Source organism: Mixophyes fleayi, chromosome 1 (genome assembly GCF_038048845.1).
Source record: "Mixophyes fleayi isolate aMixFle1 chromosome 1, aMixFle1.hap1, whole genome shotgun sequence".
In the NCBI taxonomy this organism is placed as follows: domain Eukaryota; kingdom Metazoa; phylum Chordata; class Amphibia; order Anura; family Limnodynastidae; genus Mixophyes; species Mixophyes fleayi.
Genome location: NC_134402.1, coordinates 400,754,701 through 400,777,203, shown reverse-complemented (window position 1 = coordinate 400,777,203; position 22,503 = coordinate 400,754,701). Strand labels below are relative to the sequence as shown.

The window sequence follows — 22,503 nt, the reverse complement described above, 5'->3', positions numbered from 1 at the left end:
AGCCATCTTGTGAGTAATCTACAGGCTGATACAACAAACAGGATCAAAAGAAAGACAAATAGCGCTTTGCATTTTCCACCTGGAGATTTTTTTTTACAACAAAGGTGGATTTGTTTGCAGCTCAGGTCACTATGATGTGCTGTATAACCACCGGATAAAAAATATTCCATCATCAAATACTGTCCAGGCCTCTTACTGCTGATAATACAATGAGGCTATTAGCATATACTTCAATGCTCTCTGTAAAAACATAAACAACAAAATATACAATGTCCTGTCCTGCTTCTGGTTCCAACTTCCAGGGTGTAAGCCTAAGCATTTTATGTAAACAGCTTAGAAAAGCAATAAGCTTATGTTTAAACCTCTGCTTGTGTACATGCCACATGCCACCATTACTGACAGAATTCCTAATCTCTAACAGAGCAGCAGAAGCAAATTGTCCGGTCATTCTTGTTTCAAACAGAGACAGTTTTATTCATAGAATAAGTGTGGAATAGTGAAGTGAGAGCGAAATTCAAAGGTTGTATCGACAGAACATTCTGCCTCTGCCAAATGGTCTGTTCCTCCGAAAGACTCAATAAACATTTGAATGTTTCAATTTTTCTCCTAAAATACTGTCTAGTTAATGCCTTGTAAATGCTTAAATTAATGATGAGCATGAAAGAACATTGGGATTGCTCTTTATTACATGTGCACTTTGTATGCTAGAAATTTTCTATTACTTTGGCTGAATTGCACCCGCAATGATTTTTCCCATATAAATTGTGCCTGGAAGGTGCAAAAGATGAAAGTACAAGTTAACCCGTGCATGATACTCATGCATTCTAGTCAAATCAAGCTACTTAAGGTGTTAAAAAGGTTCTTGTCATGCATTTGGGCCTAGCCCAGGCCTCCTCAGGGGAAGAGCGTTACTTCCCGATGCAAGCGCCCTTTATTAACAATGTTTTGTCCACATGTCACCACCTCATTATTTTTCTCCGTCACCTCATCCTTCATCTTCATCGCCACATCCTTCATCAAGCTACTTAAGGTGTTAAAAACTCCCCACTGTCACCCCCGGCAACCACCAACCACTCCCAACTGTCACTTCTCCTTCAAGAAATATATAGGTCAGTGTATAACTCTGCCCAGCAGGTGGCGCTGCAGCTTGGTTTTTTTTTTCACACACGCCACTAGGCATTTATATAGTAGATAGGTCAACGCCTAATTTACTCATATCCAAGGACATGTAAAGTTTAAGCTATTGTGGAAGAAGACAAATGCTGTAACCCCTAAACATAACCTAAGTTAGGGTAGCTTTCTGTCCCTTTGTCCCTCACATCACACTACAGTGACACCCATAATAATTCACACCACACATAGCAGTGTAGAGAATATGGTAACCAAGGGATCATGACTTAAACCCAGTGCCCACTAATCTATCTACCTGGCGCTGTGTCCAGTTGACAAACAATAAGACCCATACCGTGGGACTGGAACCCTTCAGGACCACCGCCCAACTGGTTGGCCGTCCTGCTCTTTCCAGAGACAACCAATAATCCCCTTCCCTTAACCGCAATGTATGCTGTGACAAATTGACTTAACACAAGTATGCATTTCACCATTCTTTATTACATATACTTTCTTCTTCACTTTTTTATATTTTCGTCTCTCGCTCCTTTTTAAAACAATGAAGATATCTCTTATCATCATTTTGTTTCTTCCAATTGTCTTTTTTTTTCTTTGGAAAGAAAAAAGGATAACAATTAACATAATGTGTTAATACAAATTATTATAGCAATTAAATAAACATCCCCCTTCTTTCTATTCTTTCTTAAATCAAAACTGGGTGTGCTAGGTGGAGCTCCTTCAACTTGTCGCACTGGAAAGAGGAGGAGGAGATCTTGCCATTTCCTTATATGTGCCGCACAGACCCTAGGCATGACATCACTCACTCTCATCTCTCCTTGCTTTGCTTAACCACCTATGCCAGATCCAGACTTGTAATCCCTGTATGTTCCCCTAGCTCCCTCTACAGGGGAAAACTTGAGTTCTACTTTAACCACCAAGATTTTCCCACCCTGCCTAGCAGAATGAGTCTTCTAAGTCCAGTATGTTCCCCTAGCTCCCCCTACAGGTAAAAGCTTGCCTTCCACCTATAACCATTGAGATTTCCCGTGTACGCAGAGTGACCAGAGGCTTCCTACCGTGGTAGGGAAAACCACCCTAATTGTGTGCTCTAAACCTCTTGAATCTAAACAAAATCTAATTCCTTCATTTGGGTATAGAACTAGAAGCATTCATGTGTTTAGCTTGCATTTAGCAAGAAACGCCCACATCCCCCCAGCTGTTCCCTTCAGAATATGCAAAATTTTGCGGAATTTTTATGTAAAAATCCATACGCATAATACAAAATTTGGTGCATTTGACCTGCAAAAATAATAGTGTAGTAGACTTATTTAACTGAAAATTCTTAAAGGGAAATTCAGTTGGCCCCAAGGTGATGCAAGGGAAAATGAGTGAAAATTCTGTACTGTATTGGCTGGCAATGTGCTCAGCCGGACATAATGGTAATTTCTGCCGACACCTCGTGGACAATAGAATGACCCCATTAATGTCAAGTAAAAATGTATATAGACTTTAAATTGGTGGCTATGTCTCTAAAATTGCCACTGAAGGAAGACTATGCAGCTCACTGTCAAACCTCAGACCTGTGTTCCTTACAGAGACTTCACACCAAGACGTCTACAATTCAGACCTCAGACCAGGAAGTGAACCACCAGAATTCAGTCCTCATTTTCATTTGGCTGTCTGTACATGTGCAAGATGATGTCATGACCCTACGCATTTCATATAACAGACTTCATTAAAATTTGGTTTGTGATTGTGTTTCTTTCATGCCGTCAAATTTTAAGTCCTAATAAATGGTATTAGGACTAATAAAAATGGGCAATCACAACCAAAATTTTAGTTTTATATACACAAAAATGAGTTTATCAGTCACAAAAATACACATAATAGGTTTTAAAAACATTGGGTATGCCACTACATAAGAGCTACAAAAATAGTAAGTATATGTGTAAACAAAATAAGGGTAAAAAAAAATCAGAGTTCATGAACAATTGTACTAAAAATGTAATACACATCTTGCACTGAAATATGTAAATGTGATTATCTGGCTACAAATTACACAACTATCCTTGTCTTCCCCGCACAGGATGAAGGGAAGTGTCAGCCTCTTGAAGTAACAAAACTAGAGGGCTCTGAAATTGGCGTTGATACCACTCTGGGGAAACCATTTGTTTTTAGATGTGTCCCACAAACTGGAAGCCGCATTTACTACTTTTGTGCAACATCTAATCAGGAGATGAAAAGGTACATTATTATCTTGATGGGCTAGTGTGATATTTTCTTTATTTTTATGAATGTTCAGATTTATTAAATACATATGATAGAAGGGTTAATGCCTATGTATTAAATTTTGTCTCTGATTATGAATCTGATTAGTGAGGTCAAGGTGAGAATCTCCTCTTCCTAAAAGGAACAGATTAGTTAAGCCTAATATTGCAGGTGGAAAGAAAAAAAAATTAGCTTTATTGTTAATTTGGTGAAAATGTTTTGCAATTTTTGTTAATGTTTTCATTTTATTCCAAGCCATAGGTCTGAAAAACTTATTTATATGTATTCTAAAAGCTGATTTAATTGTACTGAGCAGTGGTCTTACTATTATATTGTGTTTTAGGTGGCTGGAGGCGATGGATAAAGCAGTGCATCCCCTTAACCAGGTAATAAACTAAAAAAAAAATACATGAAATCTGCTTAATCTCTAACATTACTGCCTTAGCTTTGTATTACAATCTAAGAAAATATTTTCCCCTCCCCTAGCCAAAGCCACGGGGACTACTCCATGCAATAGTTTTTCCATGACTCTGCCAGTTCTGTAATATTCATAAAGATGTAAAAATTAACTGGCAAATTAATTTTGTCAACCAACATTAAATGACTGCAGAGGAGGAGAGGTAAGTGGGAGGACCAATCACAAGCTGCAGTCTCTTGGCCAGGGCTATGGAAGAAACGGCTAGTGGGATGGATCAACTTAGGAAAATTTTCTCCTAGGTTGTAATGCATCTTTAAAATCAAGTATTACAAATAAAGAAGGCTAAATTTTATATGTTATGATGTTGTATTTATTTCACATATTTTTCTTGTGTTATCATAAGGAAACATTGACTTATGGGTAGGCCACATAAGCTTGGATCTATGGAGGCAGGGATGTAGGCAGCCCTCTGCTTACTGTCCACTTCATTTTCTTTAGATTTAAATAGTTTATTGTTTATGCCGAGGATGTTTTATGAATTCAGTAGACTTTTGAGCAAGAGTTTGGGCCCTCTCTATAGGGAGAACAAAGGGAGGACAGTTGGGGAGCATATGTGGCAAAGGGAAACTCTCCCCTTGTCACATATCATCATTCTCCCATTGTGTCCCAAGCTCACCCACCATTATCCTTTATAACCATCTGCTGAAAAGATTGTGACTCTGCCCACTCAATAAAGATCTGCCTACACTGCTGGTCGTAAATGCATACACACTTCCACATTGTTCCATTGCTGATCAAGATTTTCAGGAAGTTTATAAAATGAGACAATGTGATTTATACAATAAAACATGATCGTGGGAGCATACACACTAATGCCATATCTTACCAAACGGTCTTCTTCTCTTTTAAAAACGCTCTTATCTCTCCAATCCGGCTTCCGCCCCCTCCACTTCACGGAAACTGCCCTGGCCAAAGTTACTAATGATCTCCTATCAGCCAAATCCAAGGGTCACTTCTCCCTACTCATCCTCCTTGACCTCTCCACGACCTTCGACACCGTGGACCACCCCCTCCTGCTGCAAACTCTTCTCTCTCGGCCTCTCTGAATCTGTCCCTGCCTGGTTCACCTCATACCTCGCTAGCCGCTCCTTCTCTGTATCCACGTTTGGTTCTTCCTCCACCCCCTACCCTCTCCCTGTAGGAATCCCTCAGGGCTCTATTCTTGGCCCTCTACACTTTTCGCTCTATACTTCCTCCTTTGGTGCTCTCATCTCCTCCTTTGGTCTTCAGTATCACCTTTATGCTGACGACATTCAACTCTACATCTATTCTCCTGATCTTTCTTCCACCATTCTCTCTCGGGTATCCGACTACCTCTCTTCCATCTCCTCCTGGATGTCCTTGCGCTTTCTCAAAATCAACATCTCTAAAACTGAACCTTGTCTTTCCTCCATCCAGACTCCCATCCCACCATGGCTTCTCTATCGTGGTTAACAACAACACCATCTCCTCTGTCACCCAACTCCGCTGCCTGGGTGTCACCCTCGACTCCTCTCTCTCACCTGTTCCTCAAAGCCTACCAACCATCCAGTTAACCCCCTCCTCCACTCGTTCTCTCCTCTCCCCTCCCGGCCCCCCTCTTCTCTCCCCCATGCTTCAACTGGCTCCCCTTGTGCCTGTTCTGTTTACCCTCCCTTAGGATGTTAGCTCGCATGAGCAGGGCTCTCTTCCCTCTTGTCTTTATACCTGTTCTTCTGCTCCGTCTTTACTCCATTAGCCTGCCTGGAGTTTCTGAAGTATTGTTATTTTTTGTTTATTGTTCTGTACTGTTTCACCCTGTATAGTCTACTGTTTGTACGGTGTGCGGTGCCACGGAAATCTTGTGGCACCTAACAAATAAATGCTAATAATAATAATAATAATAATGCCTGATCTCATAAATGCTCTACAGAATGAATGGGCACAAATGGTCAAGCGTCCGATGACTTTTGTCCATTTAGTCAAACAAAAATGCCACCTTTCAAAGTCCAAAATATATCTAAGAAGGTGACAAAGAGAAATGACGTTTGAGATGTATGAAGGAGTGGTATGGTTGAGGGCTTTGTAGGTAAGAGTGAGTAATTTTAATTGGATTCTGGAAGACACGGGCAGTCAATGTGGGGGTTTGCAAAGTGGTTTGGCAGAAGTGGAGTGGCGAGACAGAGAGATCAGTCTTGCTGCAGCAATTAAGATGGATTGAAGTGGGGATAGTGGTGTGGCAGAAGTGGAGTGGTGAGACAGAGAGATCAGTCTTGCTGCAGCAATTATGATGATTGAAGTGGGGAAAGATGGGTGAGGGGAATGCCGGATGGCAGGAGGTTGCAGTAGCCAAGGAGGGAGATGATAAAACAATGGATAGCATGGCGTATTCTGGCAAAATTTCTATGGTGAAGGCGACAGGACTGAGAGTAAGTCTGGCTGTGAGTAATAGCGCAGAGGGTGGAGTCAAGTGTGACACCAAGGCAGTGGGCTTGATAGTCTGATGGAATTGTGGCATTATTGACGGTAAGGGAGAAGTAAGGGGAGTTGGTACCTCTAAGAGGAGCTAAGATGATGAGTCAAGTTACAGGGACTTAAGGTAGCCTAAAACTTTAGGTAGCCTTGGGATATCCATGTGGCGATACTTTAACAAGACTGGTTTTCCAAAAAAAACAGATGGATCAGCAGCATCTCAAGTGTGCAGTATGCATGACTGATTATGTCTCATTAGCCTGTAAGAGAAAGGACCATAGAAAGCCTCAGAGATGAATGATATGTTTGTGTGGCATAGTGACATCCAGAGCTGACATAGAACTCCCTGATTATAAATTTATTTTGCATATTGAAACCTTCACTATATAGTAAACCGTGTTCTCCTCTCCTGCTTTACTAGTTGAATGAGGTGTGCTCTTTATTATAAGAATATTGTTCTGGCTAGAATTTTTCTTAAACTTAGTCAACAAGAGTTTAGATGATTCTGCAATGTCCTGTCCTCGATCCTTTTCCTTTATCCTTTCATCGCCATAATTAGTAAAGTGCATGTTACCTTTATGAGTGTCTACCAGTATATATTTCATGATCAAAGTAGAATTGCAGAAAAAAGGCACTGTCCTATGTTTTAGATGTGTCCATTTTAAAATGCCCCAGTGTTTTCATTACTGTTTTTTCCTATAGTTGTCCAGTTTTTTTACAGACATTGTTACACTTACATTTAACAGTATAGGAGAATCTCTTTATGATCTCCTTTTGGTCTCCATGGCTATGGGGAAGCTAACTATCCATTGGTGTAAAGGTTAGCACTCATAGGTTACTGCAGGAGTTGCAGTTCCTTACAATAAATAGCACTCCTGAGCATGCTCTCTGGTTTTTGTAGATTTTGTAATTTGACAGGATTGGAAGGAGATGGGAGAGGAACATCACAAACAATTAGCTATTTCCTTAAAGAGATATTGTGTACAGGAAATGGTTTGTGGCAAATCAAAGAGTATATTTTGACCTATTTCAGTTCCTTTAATACTGATAACACTACTTATTACATTTTTCTTCTTTTTAGAACCACGTGTGGGTTGATGTGACTATACACAATATCAGCCTTCCTCCACTTGCCATCAAGAACCCTGAGTGTTTGGGTCTTCTACACCAACTAGACAGAAACAAAGACTTTTGGATCCAGCACTACTGCATACTGAAAGATGGCTGCTTGTATTTTTACTCTAGCATTCGCTCAAACAGTGCTTTAGGTAAGGTACATGTTAAAACTAAAAATCATTGTTATTTTTATATTCTAATATTCAAGAAACATATGAGGTCTGCAAACAAATATTCCTGGTCCTAACTGTGGGCATTAGTGTAAGCAGCTAGGTAGGGTTGTAAATGTGAAGATGGGCAACATATACCAACAAAGGAATGCCCAGCTCAAAATAACTCTTCAATAAACTATTGCAAACCAGGATCATATGACATTCCTGTAAAATGGCTCTATATGGGATGGCTGACCCTCTTCATAGCAAAAGGGTTGCTCGTTAAGAGTCATATATTTTTACGTCAGGATGGTACAAGATATATATATATATATATATATATATATATATATATATATATATATATATATATATATATATATATTATAATGTGTGTGTGTTACCATGCGGGAAAGAACTTCACATAAGACATTGTAGCTTGTAAAATATATTCTTCGCTATTGTCATTCTGGGCTTTGAAAGATTTGAGATTGTCCCTCAGGAACAGTAAGCATTTTGTGTATAGAAAAATGCTCCTGCAGTCACAACTTTGTCACAAATTACTTAATCATCATCATCATTTATTTATATAGCGCTACTAATTCCGCAGCGCTGTACAGAGAACTCACTCACATCAGTCCCTGCCCCATTGGGGCTTACAGTCTAAACTCCCCACACACATACACATGCAGACAGACACACAGACTAGGGTCAATTTGTTAGCAGCCAATTAATCTACCAGTATGTTTTTGGCGTGTGGGAAGAAACCGGAGCACCCGGAGGAACCCCACGCAAACACAGGGAGAACATACAAACTCCACACAGATACGGCCATGGTCGGAAATCAAACTCACGACCCCAGTGCTTAAGGCAGAAGTGCTAACCATTTAGCCACCGTGCTGCGCAACTTAATATCCACATGTATATATTTTGCATGTTATTAAAAGTTTTAGGCGCTCTAAGGGGGGTATTCAATTGACGGCGGGATCGCCGAAAATCCAGCGCTCTAAAAATATTACAGTCAATACGGTAAACCTGCACGTAAATACCGTTAATACTCAGGGAGCCGCGAGCTGAAATCCAGCGAGATATTACCGTATTAACGGTAATATTTTTAGAGCGCGGCATTTTCGGCGATCCCGCCATAAATTGAATACCCCCCTTAAAGTCAATACAGAGAATAGCATATATTTGCAGAGGAGCTGAGATTACCAGGAGTTTCCCTTCAGCTGAGTGCAGGCTAGGCACTTATATGCACCTAGTTTTGTACCCACAGGCAAAAATTAGATTTCACTTTGCTGAGCAAAATTATGCAAGTGAGGTTTAAATATTGGAGAAGATACAATTAGGGTACGTTCCCTGCTTAGGAGAGGGGTGGGGGAGGAAGTGCAAAGCATTTCTCTGTGCAAAAGGACTTTTACAGAGATCGAAGTGTTAGACTATACTATCCTTGACGCAATAATATGTCTTCCAGAAAATGCATTTCATACAGACAAGCACAGGTCTCACACAGTGGAATAAAAAGACATTCAAACACACAAAAGGGACACATGTAAAAAAGGCAGTCTTAAGTTCTCCTCAATTTTATTAGTATTTTAAGAGGGATACTGTGCAGTTATTTAATTGGTAAATATAAATGTAAAAAGTGATTGGTCCTGAAGTAGCACGATGGACTTTAATTGACTGTCCCCTTCTTATCGCCTTGCTCATTTCCAGTCAGACCCACAATCCTGTAAGTGCCGTAGATTTATTTTCATGGGGCAGTTCCCCAAAAAATTAATATTGGTGTACATCTATTAATGTGAGAGAAATAGGCGCATTTGAGCACATTTGTACAAACAGTAGAACTCTGAGCACCAACATGTTTGTACTGTTGTAAATGACCCTGTGTGTCCACTTAAAGTTAGCAAAACTTATTTTTGAAACATATATTTAGATTCACTAATTATTTTTTATATTAGTCGTCATTTACCACTTCATAAATGTCCTACCTCATTTTGTCTATTTAAATAGCACCAAAAATATATTCAATGAAAAATTTAATAAAATCGTAAAAAAATCCTCTGCGTTATCCTGCACATACTTTTCTGATCCCGCCCCGTAAAATCAGAGCCTGTCTTAAGTGTCCTTTGAGGTTGAAGATGAATTGCACACAATTGCATTCTCTGGTGTATAGTTCGTTTCTGGATATGCACAGAACAAGTTAATGCAAAATATAGTGCATATCGGCATTTACGTCCCTTAATGATTCAGTATTCTAAACCAGACATTCCTATCATGTAAGTCACAACACCGACTGGGGTCCTAGAATCTATTATGTGGGTTTTCCTGATTTTCAGTTATGCTATACAGTACATTCTGTTGGAAACTTTTTTGGTTCCCAGAATAGTGGTACACTGACAATTGGGTTCCCAGAAAAAAGTAGCACACTGACCCCTGGGGTCACAGAACAATGGCACACCGATCCTTTGTTTTTTCGCAGAACAATGGCACTGGCCCTTGGTGCCACAGAACAATGGTATAATGACAGTTCAGATCCCAAACTTAAAAAGGTTGAGCACCAATGCTCTAGATGGACCATTGGATGCAAATGTGAGGCTTACTGGTTCATTCAGTACAAGAAATCTATAATTTGAAAGGTTATTTTACAATATTTCATATTTATAGTACACTTGACTAATGGTTCATATAGCCTATTTCTGCATTTGACGCCTAAAAGGAAGCATGCGGTAGCTTTAATGTATAGAGTCAATTCCATATCACGTAAATTCAGAGGTTTTCTGCAAATATGGGTGAGCAACCATGGCATTTGTAAGTAGGAATCAAGTGAAGAACATGGAGAATACTATATTATATGTGAATCTATTTTAGATCAGTGCAGCATTTGATTAAGCGTATGGGTAGAAGCATAGCATTTAGTTGTTAGGTTGCATAGATGTAGCTACTTAATGTTTCAGTTATAAGTGCTCTTTATATCATTTGCAGGTGGTATCTACCTGCAAGGATACACCGTCGGTGAACAGTCGCTAAACTCTAGACGCTGCATAATTGAACTCAGACCCCCATCTGAGGAATTTAAAGCATTCTATCTCAGTGCAGGAAATGCAGCTGAAAACAAACGGTATGCTTATCATTTCTCTGAAACATACTGTACATTCATGCTCCTTGAGCAAATGGGTACAAATAACACAGTGTGCTGTAACTCATAACATATAATCGTGTTCATAATTTTATTTTACCATACCTCCCAACTGCCCAAATTTCAGTGGGACAGTCCAGATTTTAGGGCTCTGTCCCACCGTTCTTCCCGGGGACATGTTTTGTGGTGGGAGATTTCTAATATTCAACCTAGCTGTTTACAGCGCTAAACAGCCCTTTGGGGGGATGGCCATGACCCTACTGTGACATGGCCATGCCTCAGTCCTACTCCCGATGACTGACAGGTTGGGAGGTATGATTTTACATTAATGATTAAATATGATATCTGATTAATAGTTATAAAGTTAAGCAATTGTAATCTGTACATGATATTAAAGGTTTTCTTGTATCCTAAGATGTGTGCTACCATGGTAGCAGGGGCTGCAACCAGGGATATGTTGAACCAGCATGCTCAAATATTAGACTTCCGCGGCCAGGCTTGATCCCCTCTGCTATCCTCCACCAGGAGGTTGCTCCTCATCCTCACAGAGCTTCATGTGGGCAGAAGGAGAATGGCCAGACACAGTCTCCTTCCCTCCACATGGGTAGAGTTGCCTCCACCAGACACCAAAGATAGGTAATCAATGGTGGAGAGGAAGGGATTAAAATGTGTGATTAAGGAATAAAGGGGGACAAGAAATTATATGCAAAAAGCAGAGAGTGAGAGGCTTAATGATGTAGGGCCTGATTCATTAAGGAAAGCTAAGTAAAACAATTGAGTAAGTAGTCTCTTGGACTAAACCATGTTACAATGCAAGGGGTGCAAATTAGTTTTCCATTTTGCACATAAGTTAAATACTGTCAGTTTTTTCATGTTTTTCATGTAGCACACATATACTTGATAGCTTATTTGTACACTGAAATTTGAAGCTGATATTTGTGTGCTACATGAAAAAACAGTCAGTATTTAACTTAGGTGCAAAATGGAAAAGTAATTTGCACCCCTTGCATTGTAACATGGTTTTGTCCAGGAGACTACTTACTCAATTTTTTTACTTAACTTTCCTTAATGAATCAGGCCCGTTCTTGCCAACTTTTTAAACTTCCCCTTCGAGGTCAGGTGACAAGTGGACAAGGTATGATGACACCATTGAGTCACTGTGGCCCTGCCCCTGCTATGAAATAACAAAATTCACTGTATTCCACAGCAGGGGAGGAGCTTGATTACACAAATCACATAATTAAGCCCCCCCTCCTCCAAGACCTGGGAGGTTACCTACTCTTATGGGAGTCTGGGAAAACTCCTCGAAACCCGGCAGCCTCATGGAAATTCCCGGAGATAAGTCAACTATGCTTAATGACTGACAAGAGGAGTGGTGGGTGGCACAATTTGTGAACAAATTAGTGTTGGGAGCACTCCCCTGGTCACTCCCCTGTGTAAAAGGGGATAGTGTAAGGGGTACAGTGTGTAACAAGGGGATGGTTGGTGGGATATAATTTGTGACAAAAGGATATTTGGAGAGCAGGCTTTCTAGAAAGAGGTTTCCAAGCCACAACTCCAGAGTGGGCATGACCAACATACATGTGGTGTGGCTATCATTTTAGACAGTGCTTGGCCACTTTCCAACTCTTTCCACTCCCCTTTAAATACATAGACAATGTTGCACACACCTATCTGGAGAGAGGCGGAAATCCGCTACATCACTAAACTCTGCACCATTTTATTGAAGCCCCACAGTTACAGGCATCACATATATAATAAACAAATGTTTTGTTGAACATGCAAGAGGTACGATACAAGCGAAACACAAGTGGAAAAGGTTGAAGCAGACAAGAGGACAGGAGGAGAGAGATCCCTGCTAGCTAGAGCTTATAACCTAATGGGGATGGGCAAGGTTGAGACAAGAGGGGACACACACAGTGATATTGTGGGCAGAGACAGGCTGCGCCAGTGAGAGTGGAGTTATGTGGCAGACTGGTAGGATCTGATGAACAGGTGTTTTTTAAGGAACTGGGGTAGAGTATGGACATGAAAGTGTGTTCCATAGATGGTGAGCAATTGGTAGAAATCTTGGTGGCAGGAATAAGATGTGGCTATCAGTAGGGAGTTAAGACACCAGTCAGAGCTGAGAGAGCTGGTTAATTAAATGAGTTGACATTAGTGGAAATTGTGCATATATTAATTAATTCCTGCTTTTAAATGACATTGCACAAAGTGATGAGAAATTGCAGAGGGGATATAAAGCAGCATTTTTCATTTTAATGCCAAATAAGTGTAAATTCACACCTGAACAAATTATGTTCCAACGCAATGAGTACAAATTTTTTACAAGCAAGGAAAATACAGACTGCTTTTATGGAAAACACAAATATTGGACAATTTTATATTTCCAACTCTATATCTGTCCAACTGCAGCACAAATTTGCACCGTCTAGCTAAATTACTTACAACTCTGCAGCCTAATGCGTATAGATTTGTGGACCTAAACTAATGTAATTAACAATAATAATTACAATATTTGTCATTTGAAATAAGTGAAGCCTTGATGCCTCCATACTGTCAGAAGTTATATGAAACATAAATGAGGGTGCAACAAGTAATACAATATATTGGGAAAAAAATTCACTTTTGGCCAAATTATTATAAGTAAAGCCTGATCCCAAAGGATTAACTCTGGGGTCCAGTGTTCATGCAATATATCAGGTTCTCTGTCTTTATGCGCACACTTGGATCTGCTCAGCTTGTTCCCACTGGTAGTTTTTGGTGATTACATTAGTACCTCAATAAATCACAAGAATCACAAGATTCTACTCGTTCCTCTTGAGCCACTCTTTTGGTAACTGAAGGGGTGAGGAGTCACTCTATAAGGCAGGCAGTGTGTTGTCCACTGTCAACACACTACCACAGGAGAAGGCAGCATAGTATCAGTAAAGGACATGATGTGCGAATGCAAGACTCCAGGTAAGAAATCATTTGGGATTGAGTTTAATTTGATTTTTTCTTACCCTTTAAAGATGGGTCAGGGCAAAAGTTATAGTAGACTGTTGTAAATGGTGACATTTCTACTTGTGCAAGACACGTTCTGTGAAGTCCCAACTTCAATGGTCACATGCGTTGAATGTCCATATTCAGTGTAGACATGAACATAATACATATGCTGACCTATAAACGTTGATGCCATTGCAGTGCTCTGGGCTGTTTAAATGACTCTACTTGTACAATGATATATTGCATCACTAAATACTGCTCTTTGATGCCATACAACTGTTCTGTAGGGTGTCATAGTACATAATGTTAAGTTAGCAATAGCACAGTTGTTACACATGTAAACTGACATCTAAGAACATACTACAGTATTAATAACAAACATTGTTCCTTTACTAGTTGGATCACAGCACTGAAGATATCAATAAATAAGTGGCTTCCCCTGCATCAAGCCATCCAAGATTTCATGAGCCGACCATTGGAGGAAACCAGAATGTGATGAAACTGAAGCTACTATTTATGATAATTACATTTTAGAACTTTGTCTAAAATGGAAGAGCGGCCCAAAAACTGATTTCTTTTTGCATATCACAAGATGTGGATCCAACTTAAATGCTGTTCCAAGGTCAGGCACCTTCTGCTGCAGTGCATGTGCTGTGTACAGTGCTAGAATGTGTAACCCCAAAATTAAGCAGACTTACTCTGATCAAGGACTCAGGGGTTTAGTCTGACAGGCAGCATAGACCCAAAACATACATGTTTAAAAAAACATTTTGTTTTGTTAAGTGACCTTTAGAAGAAATAAAAGTTAGATTTTTATCTGTTCGCAAACACTTCTGTCTATGGTGTATACTATAGATATGCACTGAGTGTTTCAAACTAATACTTTTATTTAAGTAACCTGATAAAGGACTAATAACGGTATAATACAACAACAAATGTATGAAAACTTTTCATGTGCAAAACCTATAACACAATAAACAAATGTCTGTTTGTGTTCCTATGAGCCATCCCTCTTATTAGTTATTAGAGCAACTTTCCTACATTACTGTTGATTAAATGCTCATTTAACATCAAAATAATATAATATATAATAGGGATGTGCACCGGCGACTTTTGAGGTCTCGTGTTTTGTGTTTTGGATCCGGATTTTCGTTATTTTTGAGGTTCGGATTTGTCTCGCAAAACACTTGACGAAAGGTCTCGGTTCGGATTTAAGGTTTTGGATTCGGATTTTTTTGCAAAAAAACATAAAAAGTTTAAAAATCAAGTTTTTGGGCTTATTTTCACTCCTAGGCTATTATTAACCTCAATAACATTCAATAACAAGCATTTCCACTAATTTACAGTGTATTCTGAACACCTCACAATATAGTTATTAGTCCAAAACGTTGCAACAAGGTATCTTTCTGGACTGCGTAGAGGAGTGGGTCACCACAATATATATTAAAAATGCTGAACTTTTATGAATCGCACCAATAAATGTACCTGGACTGCGTAGAGGAGTGGGTCACCACAATATCTTAAAAACCCAGAACTTTTATGAATCGCACCAATAAATGTACCTGGACTGCGTAGAGGAGTGGGTCACCACAATATATATTAAAAACCCTGAACTTTTATGATTCGCACCAATAATTGTACCTGGACTGCGTAGAGGAGTGGGTCACCACAATATATATTAAAAACCCTGAACTTTTATGAATCGCACCAATAAATGTACCTGGACTGCGTAGAGGAGTGGGTCACCACAATATATATTAAAAACCCTGAACTTTTATGATTCGCACCAATAAATGTACCTGGACTGCGTAGAGGAGTGGGTCACCACAATATCTTAAAAACCCAGAACTTTTATGAATCGCACCAATAAATGTACCTGGACTGCGTAGAGGAGTGGGTCACCACAATATATATTAAAAACCCTGAACTTTTATGAATCGCACCAATAAATGTACCTGGACTGCGTAGAGGAGTGGGTCACCACAATATATTAAAAACCCTGAACTTTTATGAATCGCACCAATAAATGTACCTGGACTGCGTAGAGGAGTGGGTCACCACAATATCTTAAAAACCCTGAACTTTTATGAATCGCACCAATAAATGTACCTGGACTGCGTAGAGGAGTGGGTCACCACAATATATATTAAAAACCCTGAACTTTTATGATTCGCACCAATAAATGTACCTGGACTGCGTAGAGGAGTGGGTCACCACAATATCTTAAAAACCCAGAACTTTTATGAATCGCACCAATAAATGTACCTGGACTGCGTAGAGGAGTGGGTCACCACAATATATATTAAAAACCCTGAACTTTTATGATTCGCACCAATAAATGTACCTGGACTGCGTAGAGGAGTGGGTCACCACAATATCTTAAAAACCCAGAACTTTTATGAATCGCACCAATAAATGTACCTGGACTGCGTAGAGGAGTGGGTCACCACAATATATATTAAAAACCCTGAACTTTTATGAATCGCACCAATAAATGTACCTGGACTGCGTAGAGGAGTGGGTCACCACAATATCTTAAAAACCCAGAACTTTTATGAATCGCACCAATAAATGTACCTGGACTGCGTAGAGGAGTGGGTCACCACAATATCTTAAAAACCCTGAACTTTTATGAATCGCACCAATAAATGTACCTGGACTGCGTAGAGGAGTGGGTCACCACAATATATATTAAAAACCCTGAACTTTTATGATTCGCACCAATAAATGTACCTGGACTGCGTAGAGGAGTGGGTCACCACAATATCTTAAAAACCCAGAACTTTTATGAATCGCACCAATAAATGTACCTGGACTGCGTAGAGGAGTGGGTCACCACAATATATATTAAAAACCCTGAACTTTTATGATTCGCACCAATAAATGTACCTGGACTGCGTAGAGGAGTGGGTCACCACAATATCTTAAAAACCCAGAACTTTTATGAATCGCACCAATAAATGTACCTGGACTGCGTAGAGGAGTGGGTCACCACAATATATATTAAAAACCCTGAACTTTTATGAATCGCACCAATAAATGTACCTGGACTGCGTAGAGGAGTGGGTCACCACAATATCTTAAAAACCCAGAACTTTTATGAATCGCACCAATAAATGTACCTGGACTGCGTAGAGGAGTGGGTCACCACAATATCTTAAAAACCCTGAACTTTTATGAATCGCACCAATAAATGTACCTGGACTGCGTAGAGGAGTGGGCACTGGGCACCACAATAAAATATATAAAAAACCTTCAACAGATCTGCATTACACTACACATACGGCTGCTCCTCCATCCTCTCCATCATATACATGTTGGAGTTTTAGCGTGTGACAACCTCTTGTTTTTGATAATGTCAGTGCATTTTGAATATTTTTCAATTTGCCCCACACCACTGAATGTACTTTATCTATGATACGCATCTATCTATCTTGACTGCGTAGTGTGGTGGCCCCGGTACACAATTTGGTACCGAGGCCACAATATAATTAAAAAACCCTCCACGTGTCAGAATTCCACCAAACAAGTATCTGGACTGCATAGTGGGGTGGCCCCGGTACCCAATTTGATACCGGGGCCACAATACCTCCTCCAAACATGGTACAGACAATTCGTCATTGAGATCCCAGACAGACAGGGTCAAAGTGTTATTGTTTGACTTTGTAAACCCAAAAAACTGTCCCTGTTGCACATAGTCGTGCAATGAAGACTGACTTTTTCATTTAAAGGCACGATCTTTCAAGTGTAGTGTTTGTAAGTCTAAGTCATATTATACTTTTGGTAAAATTGGTTTATTTTGTTCCTCTTTATGGTAATTAGTAATAGAATTAAAGTATGAAATAGAATTAAAGTATGAAATAGAATTAAAGTATTAAATAGAATTAAAGTATGAAATAGAATTAAAGTATGAAATAGAGTGGTATATAGAGTTGTAGTGTGGTATAGATAGAGTGGTCCACACAATATAATAATAATAAAACCCTCAACTGGTCTGAATTCCACCAAACAAGTATCTGGACTGCGTAGTGTGGTGGCCCCGGTACACAATTTGGTACCGAGGCCACAATATAATTAAAAAATTGGGCATCAACTGTCACCGTTGTTTAATATCTGATACACCTAAATATGGACTGCACAGTGGAGTGGCCCCGGTAGTAAATTTGGTGCCGGGGCCACAATACCTCCTCCAACTTCCAAGTGTAGTGTTTATAAAGACAGACAGCGTCGAAGTGTTATTAGTTGACTTTCTTAACCCTAAAATTGTCCCTGTTGCAAATATTCGTGCAATGGACAGTTACTTTTTTATTGAAAGACTCAAGCTTTCAAGTGATGTGTTTATAAAATATAAACAACAATACAGTAGTTTTAGAGCACGTCAATACCTCTTGTTTTAAATTATGACACGGCATTTTACTTTTGGTTTAATTTCTTGTATTTTTTTAAATTTGGTTTTACTTTTTGAACATGGCAAACGACTGTTGATTGGTCATATAATGCAAAAAAAAAAGGTCCAAGATGGAATTGTCCTTGGGCCCTCACACCCACCCTTATGTTGTTGAAATAGGACATGCACACTTTAACAAACCAATCATTTCAGCGACAGGGCCTACCAAACAACTTTGGCTGAAATGATTGGTTTGTTTGGGCCCCCACACCAAAAAAGCTATTCATCTCTCCCTGTACAGACTAAACAGGCTCTACTGAGGCAAGATGTCGTCCTCATCCTCAACCTCTGATTCCTCTCCCCCTACAGTGTGTACTTCCTCCTCATCACACATTATCAATTCGTCCCCGCTGGACTCCACAACCACAGGTCCCTCTGTACTGTCTGGAGGGCAGTGCTGTACTTCATTGAGGAATTGATTATTCATTTTTATAAACATCATTTTTTCAACGTTCTGAGGAAGCAACCTCCTTCGCCGCTCACTGACCAGGTTCCCCGCTGCACTAAAAACTCTTTCCGAGTACACACTGGAGGGGGGACAACTCAGGTAAAATAGAGCCAGTTTGTACAGGGGCTTCCAAACTGCCTTTTTTTCCTGCCAGTAACAATATGGACTGTCTGACATGTCTACTTGGATGGTGTCAGCAAAGTAATCATCCACAATTTTTTCTATTGTGACAGCATCCAATGCAGCGAGAGTAGACATGTCTGCAATGGTTGGCAGGTCCTTCAGTCCGGACCAGATGTTATCAGCATCCCCGCCAGTGCCTCTTTTGGGAAAACTGAGCTTTTTCCTCGCAGCCATAGATGTGGAAGAAAATGAGGGTGGAGCTGTTGGGATGTCACGGTCCTCTTCAGAGGACAATCTCCTGACCAGCAGGTCTTTGCACCGCTGTAGACTTGTGTCCGCCGGAAACAGAGACACAACATACGCTTTAAACCGAGGATCGAGCACGGTGGCCAGAATGTATTCCTCTGACTTTAAAAGAGTGACCACCCTCGGATCCTGGCAAAGCGTACGAAGGGCTACATCCACAAGAGCTACATGCTTGGTGTAATCGCAATGGCTTACCAGCTCCTCCCTCACTTTCTCCAGCTGCTTCTGCAACAGCCTGATCAGGGGAATGACCTGACTCAAGCTGGCAGTGTCGGAACTGACTTCTCGTGTGGCAAGTTCAAATGGCTGCAGAACCTTGCACAACACGGAAATCAGTCTCCACTGCGCTTGACTGAGGCGCATCCCCACTCCTTTGCCTATGTCGTAGGTGGCTGTGTAGGCCTGAATGGCCTGTTGCTGCTCCTCCATCCTCTGCAGCATATAGAGGGTGGAGTTCCAGCGCGTCACAACCTCTTGTTTGAGGTGATGGCAGGGCAGGTTCATGCTTTTTTGATGTGCCTCTAGTCTGCGGTAGGCACTGGCTGAATGCCGAAAGTGTCCAGCAATTTTGCGCGCCACCGCAAGCATCTCCTGCACACCCCTGTCACTCTTGAGGTAATGCTGCACCACCAAATTAATGGTGTGGGCAAAACATGGGACGTGCTGGAAATTGCCCATATTTAATGCCCGCACAATGTTACTGGCATTGTCTGACACCACAAATCCCCATGAGAGTCTAAGTGGGGTAAGCCACTGGGAGATAATTTCCCTCATTTTCTCTAATATGTTGTCAGCATTGTGCCTCTTATTAAAGCCTGTAATGCACAATGTTGCCTGCCTTTGCACGAGCCGCCATTTTGTAGTTGCTGCTACTGATGCAGCTGTTGCTGTTGCTGCGGAAGGGGATGCATCTACCCAGTGGGCTGTCACAGTCATATAGTCCTTCGTTTGCCCAGAACCACTTGTCCACATGTCCGTGGTTAAGTGGACAGTGGGTACAACCGCATTTTTTAGAGCACTGAGGACACTTGATCTTACTTCTCTGTACATTTTTGGTATCGCCTGCCTAGTGAAGTGGAATCTCGAGGGGATTTGGTACCGGGGACACAATACCTCCATCAACCCTCTAAATTCCACTCCACTGATGGCGGACACCGGGCGCACGTCTAACACCAACATTGCAGTTACAGCCGCAGTTATACGCTTTGCAATAGGGTGACTACTATCGTATTTTGTGGTCATGGCAAACGACTGTTGGACGGTCAATTGTTTTGTGAAAGACTTAGCGGTCTTACGACTTCCCCTCTGGGAAGATGACCGACTAACAGCAGCAACAGCAGCAGTGGCAGTAGTAGGCGTACCGCTGCAGGATTCCTCGGATGAATCCCGTATTGAGGAGGACTCAGTCTGGCTGCTGACTTGGGCTGCAGGACTGAATCTGATGGAGATTGTGGAGGAAGTTGACGAGGAGGGTGTTGCTGGTGTGTATCCAACTGGACCACGGGATTTAGGTGTCCCTGTACCGATGAGTGTCCTAGCCCCAGTTCCTGAACTAACCACTGAACTATGAAGGTTATTCAGGTGACGTATAAGGGAGGATGTTCCTAGGTGGGCAAGATCCTTACCCCTGCTTATTTGAGCTTTACATAAGCTACATATGGCCATACATTGGTTGTCTGGATTTGGATAAAAATAACTCCAGACCGAAGAGGTGCATTTTTTGGTCTTCTGACCAGGCATGACGATGGGCTTTTTCATCCCATGGACATCAGCTGTTTCCCCCCCTGGTGCCTCATTTACAATAACCACATCACCATCCTCATCATCAAGTTCCTCCACAGCGCCAGCTACATCATCAATAGCCTCCTCCCGAGCCACCTCTTCCCGTACAGTGATGGGAAGGTCAGGCTTGACAACCACCAACATCCTTGGACTCGCCTTGTGGATTTGTGATAATTTCTCTTTAGAAGGCAGAGTTGTTTGCTGTTTTGTTGCTGACAGCATAACTCTCTTCAATTTTTTGTAGGGGGGGGAGGAGGAGGAGGGCTAAGATCCGTGGGTGAAGCTGAACCACTAGTCATGAACACGGGCCAGGGCCTAAGCCGTTCCTTGCCACTCCGTGTCGTAAATGGCATATTGGCAACTTTACGTTTCTCCTCAGATGATTTAAAGTTTCTCTTTTTGCTACTTTTTCTTAACTTGGGCTTTTTGGATTTTACATGCCCGGTACTACGAGATTGGGCATCGGGCTTGGAAGACGACGTTGATGGCATTTCATCGTCTATGTCATGACTAGTGGCAGCAGCTTCAGCATTAGGAGAAAGTGGGTCTTGATCTTTCCCTACTTTATCCTCCAAATTTTTGGTCTCCATTATATGTAGCACAAGATACTGCAGAATGTGTGAACTTGGTAATATTGCAGTACCAATGGACTTATACTGCTGGATTGGTTTTGCAAATTTGGTTATAATTATTATATATTATTTTTTTTTTAAATTTTTTATTTTTTTTTACTTTTTTTTTATTTTTAAAAAACTTGGGAATAGTGGGGAAATAACTATGCCCTTAGAAGCACAGAGCACAGGACACAGCACCACTGGACTGAACAGGACACGGCACAGGACCCAGCAGCACTACGGAACTCAGCAGGACAGAGCACAGGACACAGCACCACTGGACTGATACTGCAGAATGTGTGAACTTTGTAATATTGCAGTACCAATGGACTTATACTGCTGGATTGGTTTTGCAAATTTGGTTATAATTATTATATTTATTTATTTTTTTTTTACTTTTTTATTTTTTTTTACTTTTTTTTATTTTTTAAAAACTTGGGAATAATGGGGAAATAACTATGCCCTTAGAAGCACAGAGCACAGGACACAGCACCACTGGACTGAACAGGACACGGCACAGGACCCAGCAGCACTACGGACCTCAGCAGGACAGAGCACAGGACACAGCACCACTGGACTGATACTGCAGAATGTGTGAACTTTGTAATATTGCAGTACCAATGGACTTATACTGCTGGATTGGTTTTGCAAATTTGGTTATAATTATTATATATTTTTTTTTTTTTTAAATTTTTTATTTTTTTTTACTTTTTTTTTATTTTTTAAAAACTTGGGAATAATGGGGAAATAACTATGCCCTTAGAAGCACAGAGCACAGGACACAGCACCACTGGACTGAACAGGACACGGCACAGGACCCAGCAGCACTACGGAACTCAGCAGGACAGAGCACAGGACACAGCACCACTGGACTGATACTGCAGAATGTGTAAACTTTGTAATATTGCAGTACCACTGGACTTTTACTGCTGAATGTGTGAACTTGGTAATATTGCAGTACCAATGGGCTTATACTGCAGGATTGGTTGTGCAAATTTTGTGGTAATTAAAAAAAATTAAAGTAGTTTTTGGTATTTTTTAAAAAAACTTTTTTTTATTTTTTTAAACACAGGGGAATATTGGGGAAATAACTATGCCCTTA

At 40.7% G+C, this 22,503-nt stretch overlaps 1 protein-coding gene across 4 annotated transcripts in view; it reads left to right on the top strand.

The window, feature by feature from the left end:
* Positions 1-14,497, top strand: part of LOC142098622 (uncharacterized) — a 77,643-nt gene extending 63,146 nt beyond the window's left edge. For 3 of the 4 annotated variants that reach the window (XM_075181471.1, XM_075181467.1, XM_075181460.1), the window contains 5 exons: positions 3,197-3,354; positions 3,722-3,764; positions 7,368-7,554; positions 10,540-10,675; positions 14,078-14,497. In XM_075181471.1, coding sequence (XP_075037572.1) covers positions 3,197-3,354; positions 3,722-3,764; positions 7,368-7,554; positions 10,540-10,675; positions 14,078-14,177 — 624 coding nt within the window. In that variant the 3' untranslated portion in view covers positions 14,178-14,497. Of the gene's footprint in view, positions 1-2,705; positions 3,355-3,721; positions 3,765-7,367; positions 7,555-10,539; positions 10,676-14,077 lie in introns of those variants that run through there. The other variant, XM_075181476.1, reaches the window with a different exon arrangement.
* The last annotated feature ends 8,006 nt before the right edge of the window (positions 14,498-22,503 follow it).